Source organism: Gouania willdenowi, chromosome 19 (assembly GCF_900634775.1).
Source record: "Gouania willdenowi chromosome 19, fGouWil2.1, whole genome shotgun sequence".
Classification (NCBI taxonomy): domain Eukaryota; kingdom Metazoa; phylum Chordata; class Actinopteri; order Blenniiformes; family Gobiesocidae; genus Gouania; species Gouania willdenowi.
Genome location: NC_041062.1, coordinates 7,895,791 through 7,918,383, shown reverse-complemented (window position 1 = coordinate 7,918,383; position 22,593 = coordinate 7,895,791). Strand labels below are relative to the sequence as shown.

At 36.8% G+C, this 22,593-nt stretch overlaps 1 protein-coding gene and 2 non-coding genes across 4 annotated transcripts in view; all 3 read left to right on the top strand.

Annotated features, from left to right (window-relative positions):
* The first annotated feature begins 306 nt into the window (after positions 1–306).
* LOC114482058 (U5 spliceosomal RNA) lies at positions 307–421 on the top strand. Its single transcript, XR_003676307.1, has one exon. It is a non-coding gene; the product is annotated as a U5 spliceosomal RNA (small nuclear RNA).
* Positions 422–2,639: 2,218 nt separating this feature from the next.
* Positions 2,640–2,754, top strand: LOC114482059 (U5 spliceosomal RNA). The gene has a single exon (XR_003676308.1). It is a non-coding gene; the product is annotated as a U5 spliceosomal RNA (small nuclear RNA).
* A 999-nt stretch (positions 2,755–3,753) lies between these two features.
* Positions 3,754–22,593, top strand: part of arhgap27 (Rho GTPase activating protein 27) — a 28,149-nt gene continuing 9,309 nt past the window's right edge. The window contains exons 1-7 of one of the 2 annotated variants that reach the window (XM_028477177.1): positions 3,754–3,784; positions 4,006–4,092; positions 6,902–7,383; positions 19,111–19,551; positions 20,630–20,881; positions 21,172–21,252; positions 22,242–22,364. In XM_028477177.1, coding sequence (XP_028332978.1) covers positions 6,913–7,383; positions 19,111–19,551; positions 20,630–20,881; positions 21,172–21,252; positions 22,242–22,364 — 1,368 coding nt within the window. In that variant the 5' untranslated portion in view covers positions 3,754–3,784; positions 4,006–4,092; positions 6,902–6,912. Of the gene's footprint in view, positions 3,785–4,005; positions 4,093–6,901; positions 7,384–15,979; positions 16,135–19,110; positions 19,552–20,629; positions 20,882–21,171; positions 21,253–22,241; positions 22,365–22,593 lie in introns of those variants that run through there. The other variant, XM_028477179.1, reaches the window with a different exon arrangement.

The window sequence follows — 22,593 nt, the reverse complement described above, 5'->3', positions numbered from 1 at the left end:
TAGTAAACTGATTTTAACGTATGATTGTTATTAGAAAAAATGTTGTTAGTTTAAAGAGCGTGACACAAAGACGTCAGAGCCTACGTAGGGATTTACCCATGATTCCCTGCGACGATTGAACAAATTTTAGACAAATATCAATAAAAATTAAATGAAACCGAGCATGTGCAGATCAGTTTTGTAGAAAGACGAAAGGAACGAATCGCGTTGTTGTGTTATAATAAAATGTAGGAAAAAGTGAACACCGTGACTCAGTTTTGTGTGTCGGAGAATAACTACCCCCGTTAGGACGACGATGACTTCAGTACACTCATGTTTCTCTTCAGATCGTATAAATCTTTCGCCTTTTACTAAAGATTTCCGTGGGGAGGAACAATATGAGTTCAAATTAATTTTTTGATGCCCTGCCTCGTGCGGGGCTTCCTATATTGTCAATATAATCTAAACAACGTCTTTATATGTAGAAATATCAAAGTCAACACGTGCAATATAGAACATTAATATTGCTGACTTCATTTCATACTACCATTCTTGAAGAACTGTATAGCACAAAACCAAGACATCAAATACAATAGATTCAACCATCTATAAAAGCGTTAATAAGACATGAAATATAATTCTATATGACAACAAAAACATACAATTTGCTTTCCATATTTTACTTTATTTAGGTATTTGTTATTTTTGCCTTGTTTTCTCTTTTGCAGTAAGACAAATTGCAATAAAAACTGATTCTGATGACAACAGAAACACGCAAAATGAGAGAAAAAGTCCAGAAATGACAACAAAAATGGTCAAAAAAACACACACACAAAACAGAAGCAAAGAGTAAAATTATGTTAATTAATTATAGTAAAAGTAAATATTACATCGTTCTATCAAAACCAACTTTGACATTTTTTTTAGTCTACACTGAGTGTGTAGCGAAGAAAAAGCTAAGAATGTATTGGTATAATACACATATTAGATATAATAGTAGTTTTTCCTCTTATATCAATATGTTCTATTAAATGTAATGCATTTATTTGCATTTCCCAAAAATGAAATAAAGTAAAATAAAACAAACAACTCGTTTTGAAGAGCTGGAAAGCGTGTTATCCCACGAAAGACAATAAATATAATAATCAAGTAAAACTGAATTAAAGGAGTAAATAAGATAGCAACAAAATCACTCTAACAACACTATCTGACAACAAAAACATGCAAAATGAGATAAATCGTCCTTAATAAACAAAATACATTAAAAAACACACACAAAACAAAACAGTCCGGAACTTGAAACTGTGATTGTTATTATTTAAATTTCGTACTGATAGAGGGTTACACCCTATATATAGTAATATATTATAAAAGTATGAATCACGAGGATTGAATTAGTCATTTTTGTACATTTAAAGTGTGGTTATAAAAATTCACCGTGAATTTGAAGAATTTGGCGGTGAATCACTAGCTCGTGGTTTCCAGATGTAAATTAGTACACTCATGTTTCTCTTCAGATCGGATCAATTTGTCGCTTTTCATTTAAGATTATCGCGGGAAGCAAGAATCTGTGTTTAATTTAATTTTTAGACGTTTACCCTCCTGCGCGGCTGCCTACACTTGCGGATATAAAAACCAAACATCCCGTAATGCATGCAGGTACCAATGTACTTACAAATTAATATAAAAAGTAATTAAATGTTGTCGCGAGACTCGTTTAGAAAAGCTGACAACAGTATAATCACATTTAATGCATCAAATATAATAATGACTGTGAGTGGAAAAACTTAAAAACACATCTAACGAGAACTCACAACTATTAAATCGCATCTCATTTAAGACAGTGTTGTCACTAGTTTCATTAAGACGATACATATAATTAAATACAATAGACATAAAGGATTGTTTCAGACAAAAAAAGTACAAAATGTCAATGAAAACTTAAAATGAGAGAAATAATACATAAATGAACTAAAAAAAACACAAAACAAAACCAAAGACACAATTAGTCCTAGAACCCAATTTGATGACAAACATACACACAATGGCAATAAAATTACACAAAATGAATCCTAAAAAACTGACATATGAATGAAACTTTCATCAAAAGTATTAACTCGGACAGGAAAAATAGAAATGAAATACATTTTAAAAACGATCTGACTCAAATTAGAACATGAATATGCAAAATCAGAGAAAAAATCAACAATAACAGAAAAAATGACATCCAACTACACTGAGAATGAAAGCAATAAACACAAAATGACTACAGAAATACACAAAAAAATGATATTAAAACTACACGAAATGACAACAACACATCTTTGTTCTTCCTTTGGGTCAGACAATTACTTCCTGTTTTTTGTCCAATGGCTGCACGCCTGCTTTGCCAGAGCCAATGGGGAAGCAGTAATGGGCGGAGCTTTAATATGATACCCATGATGCAACAGTCTGGAAGTTCATTCTGTGATTATAATTTGTTAAATGTCGTACTGATTAGAGGGTTACAAACTTTATATAGTATTGCAATATGAAAGTATGAATCACGAGGATTGAATTAGTGATTTTTATAAATTTAAAGTGCGATTATAAAAATTTACCGTGAGTTTGGAGAGCGTGGCAGTGAATGACTTCCTCGTGGCCTCCTTCTTTTAGTCAGTACACTCATGTTTCTCTTCAGATCGTATAAATCTTTCGCCTTTTACTAAAGATTTCCGTGGGGAGGAACAATATGAGTTCAATTTAATTTTTTGATGCCCTGCCTCGTGCGGGGCTTCCCATCCTGTAAAAACAAAAATGATCATTCAAGGGAAGATATATGATACCAGACCAGAAACAAATTTCACAGTCAGCACATTGTTTTACTACTGGAATTACTTCGAAGTGTTGTCAAACGTTTCGTCGCATGTAAGACCGTAAATATAATTAAAAAATAACAGAAATACTAAATATAAATATTCCAAAGACACTCAATGATAATAAAATGACGCAAAGTGAGAGAAATAGTCTGTGAATGACAACAAAAATGGACGAAACAAAAGCAGATACACATAATTCCTCCTGGAACACAATCTGAATACAAATATACACACAATGGCATTGAAATTAAAAAAACACAAAATGAATTAACAAAAAAGACCGAAATGTAAAAATAAAATAAAAGTATAACTAGGACAACAAAAATACAAAAAATTAGAACACGAAAGTTGGTTTAGAAAGTTCACTGTTATGTATTTAAATTATGCTCTCACCAGGGGGCGCTGTTGTACACAAACACGTAGGCTGTGTCCGAACGAACAGTCCCTCCTCCCTCCTCTGTCCTTTCAAAATAAACGTGATACCCAATCTACATTCAATTATCAACAACAAATATCTATTAAAGCCATTTAAAATACTTCTGCGTTTTGATTATATTAAATTAACTTTAATGAAATTACAAATTCACGAAAATTAAATTGAAAAATAATGTAATTTAATAAAATGTAATTAAAATGTAATTAAAATGTCTATTTTATTTTATTTTATTTTATTTTATTTTAATGCTTCTGCTGAGTGAGCTGATAGTTAGTCTAAAATCGTTTCTCATGATGCTGATGTGAAACCCACAGACACTGGGAGGAGAGGAAGTTCCTTTTTGTGCAGTCTCAGTCTCAGCCAATCATAGAAACAGGAAACAGGCTCGAGACGCTCACAATAGTTAACCGACCTCAGTCACAGTCTGTCTGTCAGTCAGTCAGTCAGTGACATGGCTTTAATGCAGAGTGACAGACAGCTGTGGAGAGCAGATTTATTGACACAACATCAGGCAAGTGTACCCATGTTTTGATCATATTTTAATGAAAAATTGATTAATGATCAATTCAGGTAAAAAGTGGATTTTCTTTGACTTTGTAAACAGACTATAATAACATTAATGTACATTTTCTGCCTTTTATCTGAGGCCCTGCATTTTCTTCTGTTTGCCAATGGTAAACAGTGTGATATAAACCCTTCCTCCTGATGTTAAACAGCCATCATGTGTCTCAGGAGGAGTCATTACTACTTTGATGGCTCCACGGCGGAACCAAAGGAACCCTGAGATTTACCCATGGTGATGTCAGGCTGATTGTTGAGGTCGGTGCAAACTTCCTGTTTGTCAGTCTGTTGTTGTGACTTTGCTCTGCAGCAAGTGTGTGTTTGTGTGTTATGTGCCAGCATCCTGTGCTCTCACAGCTGCATGCCAGCCCTTTGCCATCACTTGCTTCTGCTTTTATTATTGTGTGATGTGTAAACTGGAAAACATCAGATACAAGTTTGAAATGCATGTGAACAGAAAGCAAATACTCGTAAACCCACAAAACAAATAAGAAACCAGCAGAATAGCTGCTGGAAGTTGGGAAAACCGGTCCTGGAGGTTACAAACTTATACTTAAACATAATTTTCCCCCTTTATTATGGGCAGATTCTTCACCTAATTATGTCAATTAGAATAATTAAAAATCAATTTCTTACATTAATCCTCCTTTAAGTCCACGCTGTTATTGTAAGATGGCATGTTGGAGACAATAACAGACATCTTAAGACGTCAAAAGACTTATTTTTTCTGACTCATTGACAAAAAGAGACAAATATTTGTTTCTAAAACATAACCTGTGGAATCTGCTCAATAAAGAGTACATTTTACACTACTCACGTCAGCTATATCTTACCAAAATAAAATAAAAAACCTTGTAGTGTTTTAGTTATTTATGTCACATAATTTTCTGTTGTTGTTTTGTATATTTTTCTGTGTATTTGAAGTAATTTTGTGGGTTTTTTTTTTTTGTATTTTGTTGATTTTTCTGTGTATATTTGGAGTTACTTTGTGCATTTTCCTGTCTATACTTTCAGGTATTTCTATAGTTATTATTTACGTTTTGAAGTCATTCTGTATATGTTTGACGTTTTGTATAGTTTTCTTTGTATATTTGAAGTCATTTCGTGTGTTTATTTCACAGACACAACCCATGTTTGTTCTAAACACTCTATGGAATCTATGTCAGCACCCGTGTTTGCTGAATGCCTGTAAAAAAGTAAATTATAGGGGAAGAATGTGTGTGAAAGAAGTGATTTAGAGGGAGTGGCTGCACTCTCACATCAAGCTGGCACACAAAATGATCACGGTGTCTGTTTCTGTAACTTCTCTTTTAGTTTGAAAATCCTGAGTTGGCTAATCACAAAAAAAATAAAAAATAAAGAAAGAAAGGTAAATAATGAGAAAGCAAATAATCTTAGAAACAATTCAGACAACTATTCAAAAAGAAGACAAAAATAGTCTTGCTGGAATTATTACGCGGAAGTCAAGGAAACTTCAAAGCCATCGGCAGACGCCTCTGACGAAGACTGACAGTTGTCAGTCAATACATGTCTGGAGATCAAAGTAATTTTCTTGACGAACGGTTGTTTGAATAAATAAAACCTTAATATATTATTTAAAAAGAAGACAAAAAGAATTTTTCTGGACTAATCATGCATACAGAAACTTCAAAGGAAACGTCAAAGTAATCTGCAGATGCCTCTGACGAAGACTGGCAGTTATCAATCAAAACATGTCAAGAGATTAAAATGTATTTCCTGAGGAACTGTTGGATGAATACATGAAACCGTAACATATTATTCAAAAAGAAGACAATAAAAAATCTTGCTGGAATTATTACGCAGAAATCAAGGAAACATCAAAGCAATTAGCAGACGCCTCTGACGAAGACTGGCAGAGATCAAAGTAAATTTCCTGAGCAACAGTTGTCTGAATAAATGAAACCTTGACAGATCTCAGAAACAGCTGGAATACTGAGGTCTACGTGTGTCAGATGAAAACCACGAGACACAATACTTTACCAAACTAAATAAAGAGTTACAAAAGGACTGAAATGAATCTTTAAATATTGATTAGACATATCTACAGTCACTGATCATTACAGACTCTTTTAAACTCTCCATATCTGCTCAGAGGTTGTCTGTCACTGGGAATCTATGGCTCATGTGACTGAACATGCACAATTTGGAAGATCGAGCGACAGAAACTGAAAAAGGAAGATCATGGGAACAGTGAAACTCACATGTTTGTGTAAGAAGTTTGTTTTAAGGTGTGCTACTTGCATAAATGAAGTCAAATGAAGAAGTTCACAAACAACACTTTAACCCTCCTGTTGTCCTCAAATATTACTGACACATTTTACCCTTGGGGTCAATCTGACCCCAGGGATATTTTTTTGCCTCCAGAAAACGATTTTAAGAAAATTGTTGACCAAGTTTTTGTGTCAGGCACTTTATTTATTTGTTGAATACATAATTAACATTCTATCTATCTATTCTATATACGCAGCACCCCTCATTGGCCAGTTTAGGTCACATGACTAAGACTAAACCTAACCGTAAACCTAACCCTAAAAATTGTTGCAATGTAGGGTTATAACATTAACCCTAACCCTAACCCTGTGTACTTCGGTAACCATTCCAATAGTTTGCCCGTACGAATAGATACTTTCCTACTTTGTAAGTATTTAGAGCCAATTTGTGTATTTTTGTTGTTTTTTTGTCTTTTTTTTTTTTTTTAATTTTCTTGTCATTTTGTGTATTTTTCCATCATTTCTGATGTTGTTTTTTGTATTTTTCGTGTGTATTTGTCCGCTAGTCTGTGTATTTTTGCAGTTCTTTCATGTATTTTCCCATCATTATGTGTGTTTTCTGAGGATGGACTGAGTCTGGGGGCCGGACAAAATTAGTCAGAGGGCCACATGTGGCCCCCGTGCCCTATTTCCTCTCATAAACAAATGTATTTACTTTTTTTTAAATCTCCTTTTTTGTAACATATTTGAGGTTATTCACTATCCAAAGTAAAAAAAAAAAAAAAAAAAAAAGTCAGCTACTATTTTGTGAATGAATGTTTCCTTTTTCCTCTCAGGTTGGAGCATCATGGAGCTGGTGTCTGTGATCCACGCCTTCCAGTACACGTCGAAGGATGGACGCCTGGTCTCCATCCAACCCAAGGAAACCTACATCCTGCTCTGTAAGACCAACGAGCACTGGTGGCGCGTCCGCAAAGACCTGCAAACGCGACCCATCTACGTTCCTGCTCAGTACGTCAGAGAACTCGGAGAACATTACCAGGCAGGAGACACCAGCAGCTCATCCTCCACCCAGGGATTCCCAGTAAACATCACAGATCTGAATCATTCCTGTCAGACTACGACACAACACACACAAGCTGGGGATTATGAGGAGATGCATAGTTCTCCAGCTCCATCTGCAGAAGCTTCAGTGAAGCAAACTTTAGAAAGCTCAGAGGACCAGGGCTTCCCTCCTCCTCCTACACCCGTCTGTGACGTCCCCCACCTGGACTTCCATCCATCAGAGTCGTCTGCAAGCCTTTCTCCACCAGATGAGGTCAGACACCCAACACAAACTATTTTTTTAAATGATTAAAAACACAAATTAAAAAATATAGAACAATTGTATTTTACAATACAATTTCTAATAATTAAAAATTACAACTTATTATTATTATTATTTAAAATAAGGTTTTATTTCCCTGTACATTTGAAAAATAAAATAAATAAATACCAGAAACATATTTGCGTGAAAGTGAAATAAAAATAAAAATACACTTTAAAGAGAAATAAAGATATTATGAACAATTTAGAGTCGTGTCATATTTAGAATTATATCCCTCACTGTCCAGACAAATACTGCCAAATTGAATTTAAATATTTTTAAATTTAGTTTAGTTTAATAATGAAATGAAAAAAAAAACAATAAAAAAACACGTATTACATTTATTTTTACATGCAAATTTCACCAACTCCAAATATTTTTGTCCATCAATCGCAAATAAAAAAAATATGTTTTAAGTCTTCATTGGTCCAAAAAAGGTATACACCAAACTAAGATATTATATAATTATTTAAAGTTTAATACAGAAATGAAATTTAATTTCAATAAAATGTGATTAGTAGATTTATTTGTTTAAACCTTGAATCTGATCATGTGCATGTTTGTTATTTTTATTTATCTATTTTAGTTTGGTAAACGTAATTTTTGAGACTTTTTTTGTTTTTGTTTCCTCTGACATTTGAAAATTGCGTCACTGTGTCATTATGACTACAGGGGGCGCAGTTGGACCTCATTTTTATCCCTTATCCATTCCGATGATGGTCATTATATGACTTCCCTCTAGTGTCTGAAGTGTGATGGTACAGGCTTCGATGGAAAAACAATTCCCCTTCAAAATAAAAGAGCCTTATTAACCTTTAAATCAACACAACTCAGGGTTAAAAGGTGTCCTGATGACTTAATTTTAACAAATTATATTTAGTATATTTCTGAATAAATCTACATCCTGTGGACATTAATGTTTTTTTTGTTTTTTTTGTGTGTTAATAAATTAGAGGGGATATTTTTTTTACATGTCTGTGGTTATATTTCTTTACAGGCTGAACTTGATAGCTTTCTACAGAAGCTTATTTAGATTTCCCTCTTTTCTTTTTATGTTATTTTTACAGTGAATGAGTTGGGATGGCACAGTCCTTGGGTTCTGTGTGTGTGCCAGCTCATCAGCATATGAATGGGCCCTTCACAGTAGTTCAATGGTTCGGTTTACGGGGGTGGATGGGGGACCTTGAATACTTCAGATGAATCTAGAAACACACGTGATTTTATGCTACATTTTACCTGCGCGCTCTTAGTGTGGAAGCTTGTCTTCCATGAGTGTTTGGTGTCAACTTTAAGCCTGTGCGTAAAACCAGAAGTAGCGACTCCAGAACAGGTTACAAACTGGTTTGTGTGGCCTCTGCTGGGAGGAAGGAAAGAGTTAATGTGAGAGCTGAACAGCCACTCCCAGAGCTCCAGCTGCTACCTGGTTTCCCCAGCAGCCCCGGCCGGTGAGAGGCTCCTCCGACTGCGGATTGTGATTACGCAGCGCCGGGGGACCATGAGACTTTTACGCACGCACTGCACACCCGGCATCCGATCCTCGTTGGGTGTTACTGAGGGGAAATAAAGGTCAGAGAGTCTCAGGTAGGTTTTAGGAGAGTTTTACACCTGTTGCAAAGTGAATGAGGCTGTGACGTCAGCAGGGCCGGGTTTGATTGTGATCAAGATTCAGGCGAATGTCTTCCATTTGTATCAGTGTGAAGGGCTAGAGGTGGGCATTGCCATTAATATGACGATACGATATGATTTGCATGTCACAATACGATACATCCCAATACCAAACAATATATCGCAAGTACGTTTACAAGTACAAAATGGTCTGAATATTATTATTTTTTTCAACTTACGAAAACAAGTAAATGGTAACTAACTATAATTCAAACTGTCAAAAAAAAATTATGATTATGATTCTGTTAAGTTCTTAAATTATTATTCTTAAAAAAAGTAACCACATACCGCATATCAAAGTGCCCAGTATGTTTATTAAAATAAAGTGTAATCAACTTCCAGCTAAAATGCATTGAGGAGTGCAGTAGTTTAACAAGGTTTGATGTGGTTCAATAACACCTAGTGACCGGGCGTTTACATGGTATGCATTTGTTAGCGCAATTAAATGTTTTATTTCTATAAAAAAAAAAAAAAACATGATTTAAAAAAATTGATTTAGGCATTTTTTGGATATATTCGATAATCGCTCTGTGAAATATCTTGATATATCGCTTAATCGTTTTTTTCTTACACCCTTATGAAGGGCTGCTGTCCCAGTATTCCCAGTGATTGTGGACAACTCTTAAACCTCAACATATTGTGTTGTAGATCAACTAATTTCTATAATATATTATTATATTATTTTGTATCGCATTTTTAGATTGTTTCTAGTTTGGATGCGTACACAACTGCTGTGGAACCCTTTGGATTTATTCAAATCCCTCATATTTGTTCCTAATCAATGACAATAATGCTGCATATCCTGGAATGTTCATTCAAAGTTGGGTGAACTCGGTGAAACCTGCCTTCAATGTGAGCAGCACCCCCTCCTCAAAGTGCATTTAGTTCCTTCCCCACAATGGAGAGCCACCGTCACCATGGTTACTGGGGGCTCTGGCTGGGTGCCCAACATGCAGATCCTTTGGACATGTAGTGTGGTTCAGTTTGTGCAGGAGTTACATGCAGGACTTCCAATTAAGATCAAATGTGGGTCACTTCTTGTTGATATCATGGACTTTATCCAAAGTTTACACTATTTAAAGTATTTTAAACTCTGGTTTTTGATGATTCTTCAAGATATTATTTCATCCAATACTTTTTGCTCATTTTTGTGGTCATTCTGTGCATTCACTTTGGAGGCAAAATTAAACAGAGGGCCCAGGGGTCTTATGCACTTATTCACAGTCCGCACGCATATAGCCAGCAACGTCTCGTCAGCAGCATTTTTTATTCACAAGATGAAAAAGAAAAACTATTTTAAAAGCGCAATTTAACATATGAGAGTAAAAAAAAATAAAAACTTTTATTATGAAAATTAATTAATGTACATAATCAATACGTTTTCCATTTTAAATACCCTTCAAAATAAAAGCAGAATTATAATATTGTCTTCTATTCTGGGCCCTGGAAAAAAGAATAATGTTTTAAAAGGAAAAGTTAATAGATTATTTTCACTGAATTTAAAGAGAATGTGCATTGTTGTGCTTTTTCATCAGAAGTGCTGCTTCTTTTTTCCATATTTAGCCATAGTTAAGTTACCTGGAACCAAAAATCACATAAAAGTGTTTCAGTTCAACAATAAGCCTTTTCACACAATGGAACTGTGCATTGCGTGACCTGGGGGGTGACGCAGCTATGTCATTGTTTTAATGACATAGCTGCTGATAGGTTATAATATTTAGAAAATCACTCTGTGGTTTCAAACTGTTTGAAAATGTTGACTAAGCACACATTAAAAGGACACAATGAGATAAAAACAACTCTCTGAGGTCAGATAAGCAACTTTATTTGGCATTCATTTGAAAGCTTTGACACAGTCGCCAGATGAACCACAACACTGATGGCCAGAGTTAGAGAGGCAGTTTTGGATTATTAAGATATTAAAATGCTTTTATTATCTTATGAATTAAGCACTTGTTTAGTTGGTTTAAACTTTGGTATAAAGCTTTTAACATAATTAAAATAAAGGCTTGTTGTAATACTAATACAAGGTAAACACAGAAGGAATATGTTTCATTCTTATGTATAAAAAAAGAGCACCATACCATAATATTTTCAAAATAAAAGACTGGTGAAGGGAAATATTTGAATTATTTCTTCATCATTGCACCGTTTATAAGCCTTTTCACACTCTCAGAAATCTCGCTCTCGTTCAGTTCTTTCGTCAGATTTCAAAAGTCACGAGGGATAAACTCGCCTTGGCTGACAACGAGTCTGACAGAGATTTTGATTATTTTTATCATTGGAGCGTTCATTCCTCAAATGATTTTTTGCGTAAACAAGGTATCGGTCTCCAAGGCAGAAATGCCGAGTTAGCTGCTAAAGCTAATGCTGCAAAGCTGAAAATTCAGGTTGTTCCTGGCTTTTTAAACAGTGACCAATCAGCTGTGTTTTCACATATCGGCCTGTTTAGTGTGCATCTTGTGCACTTCCTTCAAATTTGTAAATCTAATTAAAATAATAGCTTGACAAAAATAATCATGGACCTGGTTAGTGAACGGTGTACCTCATAAATGTACCTTTTCAAAGTGAGAACTCATACTGTCCTTTTCACACTCGGAAATCTCGCTTGTAGCATCAATAATAATGATACATTTTATTTATAAGCGCTTTTCAAAAACTCAAAGACACTTTACAGTTGTTAAAACAATTACACAAATCAAAAAAAGAAACGAACAATAATAAGCAGAGGAGGTCTGTCGCTTTGATACTGCTTCTGTCATCGGTTTTACAAAAGTGCTCGGATACGTGCATCATTCCCGGGTAGAGTGCGAATTCCGCCTGCTGGAGACCCAGGTAGGCGACAAGGGCTTCAGCGGAAATCCCTTGTCCTTCCCCGAATCCAAATACGTGTAATATTAATAATATAAACACTATTAAAACACTAAAGATCTCTGGGATGAAATTACAAAGTGAACAAGCTTGTTAACATTTATATCCCTCTAGAACTATGACCCCCCCCAGGTCGCGCATGCGCAGTTCCAGAGTGTGAAAAGGCTTATTGCACAGTGGACCAGAAACAATGAAAAGGATGTTCGGACAACTTCTAGCATCAAAAACTAAAGTTTTTCAAAACAAAACGCCCTGCTTTGTTGACTTTCAGTCCTAAACTCGACACTTTGACAGTGCTGCTAGTCCCCATGTTCAGACCAAATCAGATGCCAGGAAACTGCTCCGACAGGTAGTGTCAGTGTCCCGTCAGTGTACGAACATGTGTGTGTGCACATAAAAGTTGTAGACGAACAGGAGCTGCCAATTCCTGCTCAGGGAGGGCCAGCAGACTTCCATCGCGGTTTGTCACGTCCAATTCTACAGAAAGACATGAGTGTGAGGTATTTTTATCTATGGTCTGAGTCAGTTGGCGGCTTTCTCTGCACATTATGCCTCGCAGCTATTTACTGACTGCACACGTTGATCACCTCAAAGCGACACTGGTCTATCTCTCATGCATTATCATGACATTTGAATCCTCAAACAAGTCAGCAGTCACAAGGTTTGTCTTTTGACAGTTTCGCTGAATTATTCAACCTGTGTAAGTGTATGTGAGCCAATACCATAATGCTACTTTGAGCTCCTACATGCCAACCCTGATGCATTTAAATGTAAATAGTTCCTTAAACCTTTACAAATGTGCTGTATTATTTGATTTTATAGTAATGTGATTATTACGTGGTGAAATTGGCTGAAGGCAATAAACAAAGGAGGGACAACATTTAGTCATTTTAAGGTTTTTATTTTTATTTTAAAGGTTTCGATATTTAATTTTTTTATATATTAATGTGATATTTATTTATTGCCTAAAGTGTGCGGACTGAGGCTGATATAAACGTCATACTCGTGTGTCGTTCCAGAATCTCTGTTGTGAAGTCGTTCCCAGCGCACACAGGGGGGCAGACGTCACCTGCTCAGTAGGTGATCCTCTTCCACAGAGCATTTAAATGATCTCCGTTAAGTCCAGTTTTCACACGTTCAAAAATCACATCTTTGTTTTGCTCCATCACAGATGTGAGGATGCCGTTTTTCAGCTTGGAAAAATTGCCTTTCTTGAGAGGCCGTAACAAGTTATCGATGATCAAATTCAGGCGTCGGATTTATCAACACTCGATCATTTGTACGCTGGGATTAGTCAGATTCCAATGTTTCATAAATCAGATGTTGGTCTTGTTGTACGACACAATGTGAACTCAAATCTGCACCCGTTTTCACGCAAAGTTTATAAAATGAGGGCCAGTGTGTGTATCTTTGTCTGCAGACGTATTATACGCCCGTGCATCTGTCAGTATAGACGTAGAAACTACAGATGCAGGCGGTGCGGCCACACCCCCTCTTATTTGCACATCCACAACCCATCAGCCTTGAATGATGCATTTATCTATGCATTTGATATGATTTGCCATCTTGTTCTTAATAAATGAAGCAGGTGTTTTTTCTTTGCACTTTATAAATAAAGAGCTGTATAACTGTTCTAAAATATGTGATTGCAAATTGTACATTACAATCTCAAATATGAGATTTGAAGAATTGTAAATGTTTTTATTTTTCAAAAAAGGTTACCCTTTTTTTAAACATTTTGTTGCAATGGTCGGGGCCCTGAGAGTTTTTCATTTTTCACAGGGGGCTACAGCAGAACCACTGCCTTCATTGATACGTGTAGAATCTGCCATCTTTGAACAGAATGTTGTTAAGACTAATTCTGGAGATTTAATCTTGCATTCTGCCCTATGTACGTTGAGGCTGGCTCCTTCTATCAATAAATAGGTGTGTGACGGTATATAAAGGGTGGATAAACAACAGGATTGTGTTGGTGAAACTCGATGAACACATTGTAGTTTTTTCCAGTGTTTGTTGCCGTGGTTTTTATTCACTAAACATTTCTGAGTGTTTGCTTGCGTAGGCGGGTGTTTGCTTGTGGTTGAACATAAACTCTTACCTTTTTTTTTTTTCTTCAGCCCTCTTCACAATATTTTATCCCCTCTTGAGACGTGATATTGAATGTCATGTCATTAGTGAAAGTTGCCTTGGATTTCTCCTTTTTGAATGAAACACCAGTGAGAACTGAAATCTGCATCAGTGTGCGATACGAAGCTGCTTTAATTCCACATTGCAGCCTCTCTTCTTCATTCTGCGTGGATTCTGTTGTGCCGTGAGGGTGATGTAAGAAGGAGACGAGCCAGATTGAGTCAATGCCTCGACTGTGTCCTCTGTGGCGTGATTTGGGCCCCAATTCGGCACTACATTGTTGGAGTGGAGGAGCGCTAATGTGGTTAAGTAACGGGGGCAGGATTGGTGCTTCATGCAGAGAGTGGAGAGCCAGACTGGATCTCACACTGGGAACATTATCCATAACAAGCACCTTGTTCTACCTTCTCCTTAAAGACGAATGTGTGTGAATGTGACAGACTGATGACCATCAGTGCATGTCCTTTGATCTGAGTGAGCATATCAAAGGCATCAAAGAGCCATGATTTTATAAATCACATGAATATTTTTTTTTTAAAAAAAAAAAAAAAAAAAAAAAAAAATCACATGAATATGAATTCAAAGGATGTTTTTCATCTCTAATGATCACTCTCGTATTAACATTGTGGGAAAAGTTTAGTGCATTGCATTGTGGGACATAGAGTGCTCTCGTCCAGGAGTTCTCAACATTGGGGTCAGGACCCCATTTGGGGTCACGAGACACTGGGAGGGGGTCGCCAAAACAAAGCAAAGAATATTTTCTCAACAATTTTACCCATTTTTGCTTATTTTTATCCCTTTTTCTGAAACTACACAAAACTTTCTATATATTAACCTATTTCCATCACTATTTCTTGCCATATTTTTGCTCCTTTTAATGCATTTTTGTTATATATTACGCACATTTCTGCTACTTCTGCCCTTTTTTTCCACTTTCAAAGCATTTTTCAGAACTTATAAACCCTTTCCGAAACCTTTCCCACCTAATGTTGCATATGTTGACTCATTATTGTCACTTTTAACCTATTTTCACCATATTTCAGTCTTTTTTTTTCTTGCCAATTTAACCCCATTCAAGATTTTCATGCCCATTGTTTGCCAGTTTAAACTAGTTGTTCCTACTTTTTACATTACATTTAATTTATGAAAAGTCATTGCCTTAAAAAAGCTAATTTCTGTTTATTTGGATCAATATAAATTGGTAAAATACAAATTGGTCAAAAATCAATGAAGTTTAAGAAAGAGCATCCTGCAGGGACTGAAATCTGTCACTTATTGTTTAAATAACATTATTTAAATGTAATGTATACATTGAAGTGCAAACCAGGGCACATTAATGATGTAATTTCTCTTTTTTTCACCTAAAATCTGCGGCCCACTTAAGATCAAACTGGTCCATATTTGGCCCCTGAACTAAAATGAGTTTGAGTTTTTTTAAAGTGAGTTTGCATATATTTTTAAAATAAAGTCAACTTTTTACTCTTTACGGTGAAACTGTCCAACGTCAACTCATGGTGGAAGAAGTTATTGTTTGTCTGTCTATTGTGACGCCGTCCTTCCTTTTTTTACGACGTGTTTTTAAAACGTTTGTTTCCATCGATGGAGTTTCCTTTTTTCATCAAATGGCTTCACAGAGAGGAAGTACGCACAGACTTTCCTTTTTCTCTCTTACCTACTTTTTGTTTCTGCTTTTAGCTCCGCACGCGCAGACAGTTACCCTCTAGCCTCCATCCTACACACGCACACACACACACACACACACACACACACACACACACACACACACACACACACACACACACACACACACACACGGTCCTCACATGGTCTCCTCTTCCTGCTGCTCTTCTTCTCCTTTCTGCGTCGGGCACAGCTGCAGCAGTGGCGCCTTGTTCCCATCATCTCTTAGAGACCGAGGGAGACGTCGAAGGTGTATTTTTTATTTTTTTGTTCTTCTGTGGATGTGATGCTGTAAACATGGTGGAGATGTACTCCAGGGTTTGGTCCACACACAAGGCCGAGCAGGTGGCTCCACCTCAGGTAAAAACTATGGCTCTGACCTCATTATTCCAACCAGGTCAAACCGTTTGTTATCAGTTTGACAAGCTGTAATACTTCCTGTTTCACTCGGAGGCTTTTTTTTTCTCCCTCCGCTATTGTTTTCTTTCCTGTGAGAAAGAAAGTGGTGTAAACGTTGGATTTTCATCACCGTTTAGATCATTGTTTGCGTGTTTTAAATAAAGGTTCTGTATCAAAGTGTTGACATAAACTTCTCGTGTTGAAATGGAGGTTGGGAGTTTGGTTGTGTATATAAAGATGTGTGTGTGTGTGTGGGCGTGTTTCAGTTTCAGGCAATTAGGATGATGAGCGTTCTCACTGAAGTATAATTCCAAGTTTCCCAAGATACATTTCAAACCTACAATTACAAAAATCCTGAATCACACTGAGGCTAAATATCTCTGTTGATTCTCCACCTTTGAAAGTTCTGAAAACATTTTAAGTGAGAAAGTGACCAAGTAGAATATCAACATGGGCTCATTTGATCCATAAAACTCACGTAGACACATTTGGGTTTGGTTGACGTGCCTGATCTAGAACATGCGGGACAGTTGCCCTCCAGGACTCCATAGCCTTAAAGTGTGTTTGCTCACAACCAGAGTGATGTCACTCAGTCAAAGGGGGATTGTGTTCTGTGTGGAATGTTGAGTTCAAATCCTGGGCACAGCAGGAGGAAGGATAGGAGTATTTTAGGCTTTTTTTTTTCTTCATTTCACTTTAAAAACCTTTAACGTGATGTTCACTGATGGTGTAATGTGAATAATATGTTGCAATGTAAAATGAACCCCAAGGTTTTCCTCATTTGTTGACACCCATGCTTGTTAGTACACAAATAGAAAGCTCTCTTTCGTCACACACGTCAGTCATTTAGTGGTTAGCTTCAGAGGGCGGAGACCTTCCTGTGCTCGATGATCAGCTCTTTCATTTCCTCTGTCTGTCCATCGTGCGTTCGCTCTGTTTCGGGGTCAATCGTTGGTCGGATGCATTGCTACTGATACCCTGATACCCCACTGCCTTGATCAATGATGCGCAATCGAAAGTTGTTTGAATTTGACTCTACATAATAGTTTAGTGGGTGAAAAGTAGGTGAGTTGGTTCTGACACAGCGAAAGAAAGAAAGTATAACAAACATGGTAGGTAGAAATTTGTGATATAAAAAAAATGGTGTCAGGATCCAAAAAAAGATGAATTCATATTAATAAGTAATAATTTACAAGTTAAGGTAACAAAACAATAATAAGGATTGTTAGCATGTCACATTTTAGCAACGCTTTTTGCAATTTCTGCCTGATTTTGTTTAAAATGAATGAAAAAATAAATGAAAATAAACTCAAATCGCCATTTCCTTTTCAGGGAATAGATTCTGTGATTTCAGTCCATTTTCCTGTGATCAGAGATGATCCCCAGCCCTGATAAATCAACCCTAAATATATATGCTCTCATGTTTTAGGAGAATCGCACACAATTTCACTAGATTTTTTTGACATAAATGTCAAAAATATTGAAAAGCTGTGAAATCTAACGAAACCTCTGTTGTGATTTGGCGAGATTTGATCAATAAAACCTCAGTCTTTATAGTGATTGTGAGCGTGAGCTGTTGTAGTGTCCTCTCTGTCTCTAATCTTTAGGCAAATTAGTGTTGTTTGCATGAGGATCTCCTGTCAGGCAGTAAGGCTAACACGAGCTACTCTGCAGCTTCACTTTGACGAATGGAGACAGGAAACGCTTTTGGTTTCAAAGCAAAACAAATGCTTTGCGTTTATGGGTGAGTGGAGAGTTTGACCCAGTTGTCAGGCCGTGATGTTCAACTATTGGTTTAGTGTTGCTTTACTTTCTCTTTCTTGTGTTTTAATCAGTACCAAATATAAACTGTGGCTCTCTTATTGCTGTGGCTCCTCCCTCTGATGTCTTTCTTTCCTTATTGTTTTCCACTCCATTGATTATTTATTAGTGATTGATGATCAAATAGCATTTTTAACATTATTGTGCTCTAGTTTTCAATATCAGTCCCTGCAGCATCTTCGCTTAAAAAAATATTGATTTGGTTACAATTCTTGATTATGTGTAATTTTAGTGGAATTATTTGTTTCAAATTACAAGATTTATTTCCCTTTTAATGCATTTTTGCTACATTACTCCCATTTCTGCCACTTCTCCATCAAATTTCAATACCTTTTCTGCACATTTCTTCCACTTTCAAGACACTTAGGGCACTCATAAACCCTTTTCACTACTTTTCCACCTAATGTTGACCCATTATTGTGACTTTTAACCGCTTATTTTTGCCAATTTAACGACATTCATGACATTTCATGCCCATTATTTGCCAGTTTAAACTATTTGTCCCAATATTGACACTTTGAACCATTTTTACCACTTTTTCTGTCCATTTTTGGCCACTCTAATTTGCATCTTTTAACCAATTTCTGTGGTTTTTAAAAACACCATTCCAGTTTCCACCGTTTTTGATCACTTTTTTTCAACCCATTTTTATTTCTGATTAAAACAAGGATTTACATCTTTAATATGACTTTATACTATGGCGCAAATAATTATAAAGATCCTGGAAAACAGTGGATATTATTCAGATGAATAAATAAATGTGGTTAACCCAGATTCATAGAACAATGGACCATTATTTTGCTGACTTTATGGATGGCCCCCAAAAATCTCTCCCCTTTATTCCCCCTTATTGATGGCCCTGTCTCCACATGACTGTTTTTCAATGTTCATGTCTGTGTTTAACCACCTTCAGTTACAGTGGGGGTCCCCGGTCTCTGGAACCTTTATTTTGGGGGTCGATAAGGCTGAAAAGCTTGAGAACCACTGTTCTAAAGGGCCAACGGGAACAAACACTTGTACTTGGACACTTAAGTGCAGAAAAGTTGCAAAAAGTTCTGAAATTTTTTTCATTGTTTTGCTGTTCTGGTAAAGTATTTTTTTGTCTTTGATTCACAGGCAGAGAATGAAAACCTCCATTCAGCCGTCTACGTCAACGTAGGACAGCTCCGCCAAAGCGTCTCCACGTCTCCTCCGACTGCTCCTTCCAGCTACTCTCCTCCTTACTTTAGCCCAGAGGGATGGCAGGTGCATGTTGACCAGGAGAGTGGACAGGAGTATTACTACCACCCCACCACGGGGCGTAGCACCTGGGAGAACCCCTTTCGTGACTCCCCGTCAGACCTCGAGGCCAGGTTTTTCCCTTCGCCTCCTCAGTCGCCGACCTCTTCACCGTTGTTGGCGTGGACCTCAGCCTGGGAGCAGTTGGTGGATGAGAACACTGGTCGTCCGTACTTCCATAACACCATGTCAGGGGAAACGTCCTGGGAGCCTCCGGAGCCGCCCAGCCCGTATTCCCTGTTAGAGACCACAGGTGTGCCGAGGATTCAGGACGGGCCGGTAAGAAAGGAGCATCTGATCCACTTAGCGCTGGCTCCCTGTCTCCTGTTTTAGCTCCACTCAGGGGAAAAGCTGCTCTGTCTGTTTTTAATGAAACCAAGTCATGCCAAAGTGGACCCATTTTCACTGGGAAGTCCCACAGTCCCAGTGCAAAAAAGCTCCTTCTGTTTCTCACACAGTAATGAAGTTATGAATGAAAGTCAGAGCAAAGTCACACGCTTTAATAACGCACACAGCATTAGACATCAGCTAGCGTCAATGCTGTAGTGAAACTAGGCAGTTTTAACAAAAAATACTACATTGTCTATAAATAACTAAATGACTATAATCATGTGTTAACTGTGCTGATCCTAACGTTTTGGTTGCTAAAGCAGCCTAATTTGCTTTGATTTGGTGCAAACATCTCATCTCAACTCAACCTTTATTTATAAAGCACATTTAAAACAAACCAAAGTGCTGTACAGATTAAAGCACTTAACACAAACAATGTTTAAGAACAATGCAAAGTACAAAAACACAGAGAAAATAGATTAAAACAAATTAAGATTTGCCTTGTTTGTTTAAGTTTTATTAAAATCCAAGAAAAAGAGGCGTGTTTCACTAAAAAATGTTAGTTGTAGCTAGGGAGTTAAATGGTTTTCTTCTTGAATAATATGTTAAGGTTTCATTTATTCAGACAACTGTTTTTCAGGAAGTTTACTTTGATCTCCTGACATTTTTCGACTGCCAGCCTTCTTCAGAGGCGTCTGCTGAGCGTTTTGACGTTTACCTGACTTCCACGTAACGTGAACCTTAACATATTATTCAGAAAAAAGACAAAATTAACTTGCTGGAATTGTTACGTGGAAGTCAAGGCAACATTGAGGCGATTGGCGGACGCCTCTGAAGAAGACTGGCAGTTGACAGCCGAAACATGTCAGGAGATCAAAGTAAATTTCCTAAATAACTTTTGTTTGAATAAATGAAACCTTAACATATGCATTTTTTTTAATGCATCATACTTAGAGAAGTAGAAAAAAAGAGTTGGTTTGTGTCTGTACCATATTGAATGATTATGTTTATTTTTCCTCTATGATAGCCCCCTCTACCTGAAGAGGACTACCCCTCAGGGAACTACCCCACTGTGGACCCCCCACCCCCAGAACTCTATGAGGAACTTTTAGCCACGGGGCCCCCCACCCCCACCCTCCCTAAAGACCTAAGCTTCAGCAGCATGGGTCGAACCATGATCCCTCGAGCCGCTTTGGACCGTACCACCCCCACCGGGTGGAACCTGAACGTGGAGCCCAACGGGACATGGGTGTTCAGCACGGAGAACTCACCAGATCAGGTGAGGCAGAGGGACTGAGGGAGAATTGATTCATCTCGTGTTTCAAGAGCACCTAATGGCTTTTCTAATGCATGCACTGGAAATATGCAGGATTATAAGGAGGAGTATTTCAGCCAAATGACGTCCAAGTTTAATGGACTGAGCTATTTTTAGTCTTTCTTTGTGTTGGTTTGTAAATGTCAGCAGAAGAATCATTTCTGAAGCCGTTTAAAGGAAACCAAAGCAGATTTTAATGTCATTTAGGTGTGTTTTATTAAAAATTTTTAAAAAAAACAAACATTCTTTGTCAGTGGATCAAGTCTGTGGACGATCGTGGACAGACCTTCTACTACCTGAGGAACGGCTCCAGGTCTCAGTGGACCCTGCCTGAGGTAAACAATGAACACAGTCAAAGTTTGAAAGGATTAGGTTTAGGTTTATCCACAATCAGGACAAAGAGGGAGCTCTAAGGTAGCAATGCATTGATAAAGATTTCAGTGGATTTGTATTTTTTAATCAACTGACTTTCTTTTAAAACCAATCTAAGAATGTTCCTTCAAATTTAAATTTACAAACAAACAAAATGCACTTTAAACAGTTTAAATGAGGGGTTTTAGGTCCTTTTTTCCAACAATAACAGCATTCATGTCTGTATTTAGAATGACAACCAATCTGAGCATTAATACAGGAAACAACTATGGATTTTGTGTTTTTGTTGATGTTTTGTGTATGTTTCGGTGTCATTGTGGGTATTGTTGTTTCTGTCTTGTGTATTATTTCTTATTTTGTGTGTGTTTGCAGTCCATTTGTGTAATTTTACCTGCTGTTTACTATAAATAATTGTCATTTTGTGTATTTCTGTTTTTGTTTTTAATACATTTCTGTAATTTTTTAGTCATCTGGTGTGTTTTTGGAGGAATTTGGATCATTTCAGTTGCCTTTTGTAAATTGTTGTTGTCATTTTTGTGTGTTTGCTTTGGGAGCTGCACAAAAGTAGTCCGAGGGCCTCATCATGTGGCCCCCGGGCTGCCAGTTGCCTATGTCTGGATTAGTACTGGTTTGCTGAAGTCCATTTTGAATATTCATAATCATAATCATAAAACTATTGGGCAATTAAAATGATGTGTGTGATTTCATTGGAACTAATATGTATTAGAAAAAATGTATTTCTATTTTTGTATGTAATTTATACAAAAAGTAGCTGAGAAACAATGAAGAACAAAAACAGATGCAGGTGCTATGTCATCAGTCGACTTATTGGTTTAAATTGTTTTATTGAGCCAATACAACAAAAATGTATAAAAGAAAAGAATAAAAAATGTCATTAGTAATGACAATAGCGACTAAAATTTATTTGATTGGATGTCGTTTGGTTTTGCAGGTTCCACTTTTTCCAAATTTGCCCAACGTGGAGAACGGAGTTGAATTAGAAAATCCATCAGTTATTAAAAACTGGAGACACAGCATGGGACCTCTACAGCTCAACTCTTCACTGGAAGATGGGGTAAACACACACACACACACGTCCATAAATGTTTGAATTGACTTTCATCTCGTTAGATTGTTATTCCCATCGTGGAACCTGCAACTTTTATGTGTGGAGTTTGCATGTTCTCCCAGTATACTCCAAGATTTATTTTCCATAGAGATGAAATTAAAAAAAAAAGCAGATTAAATGTAGTGCCTCCTCAGGATTAACCCAAGTTTGCTTTTACATCCTGTGAATAATGACA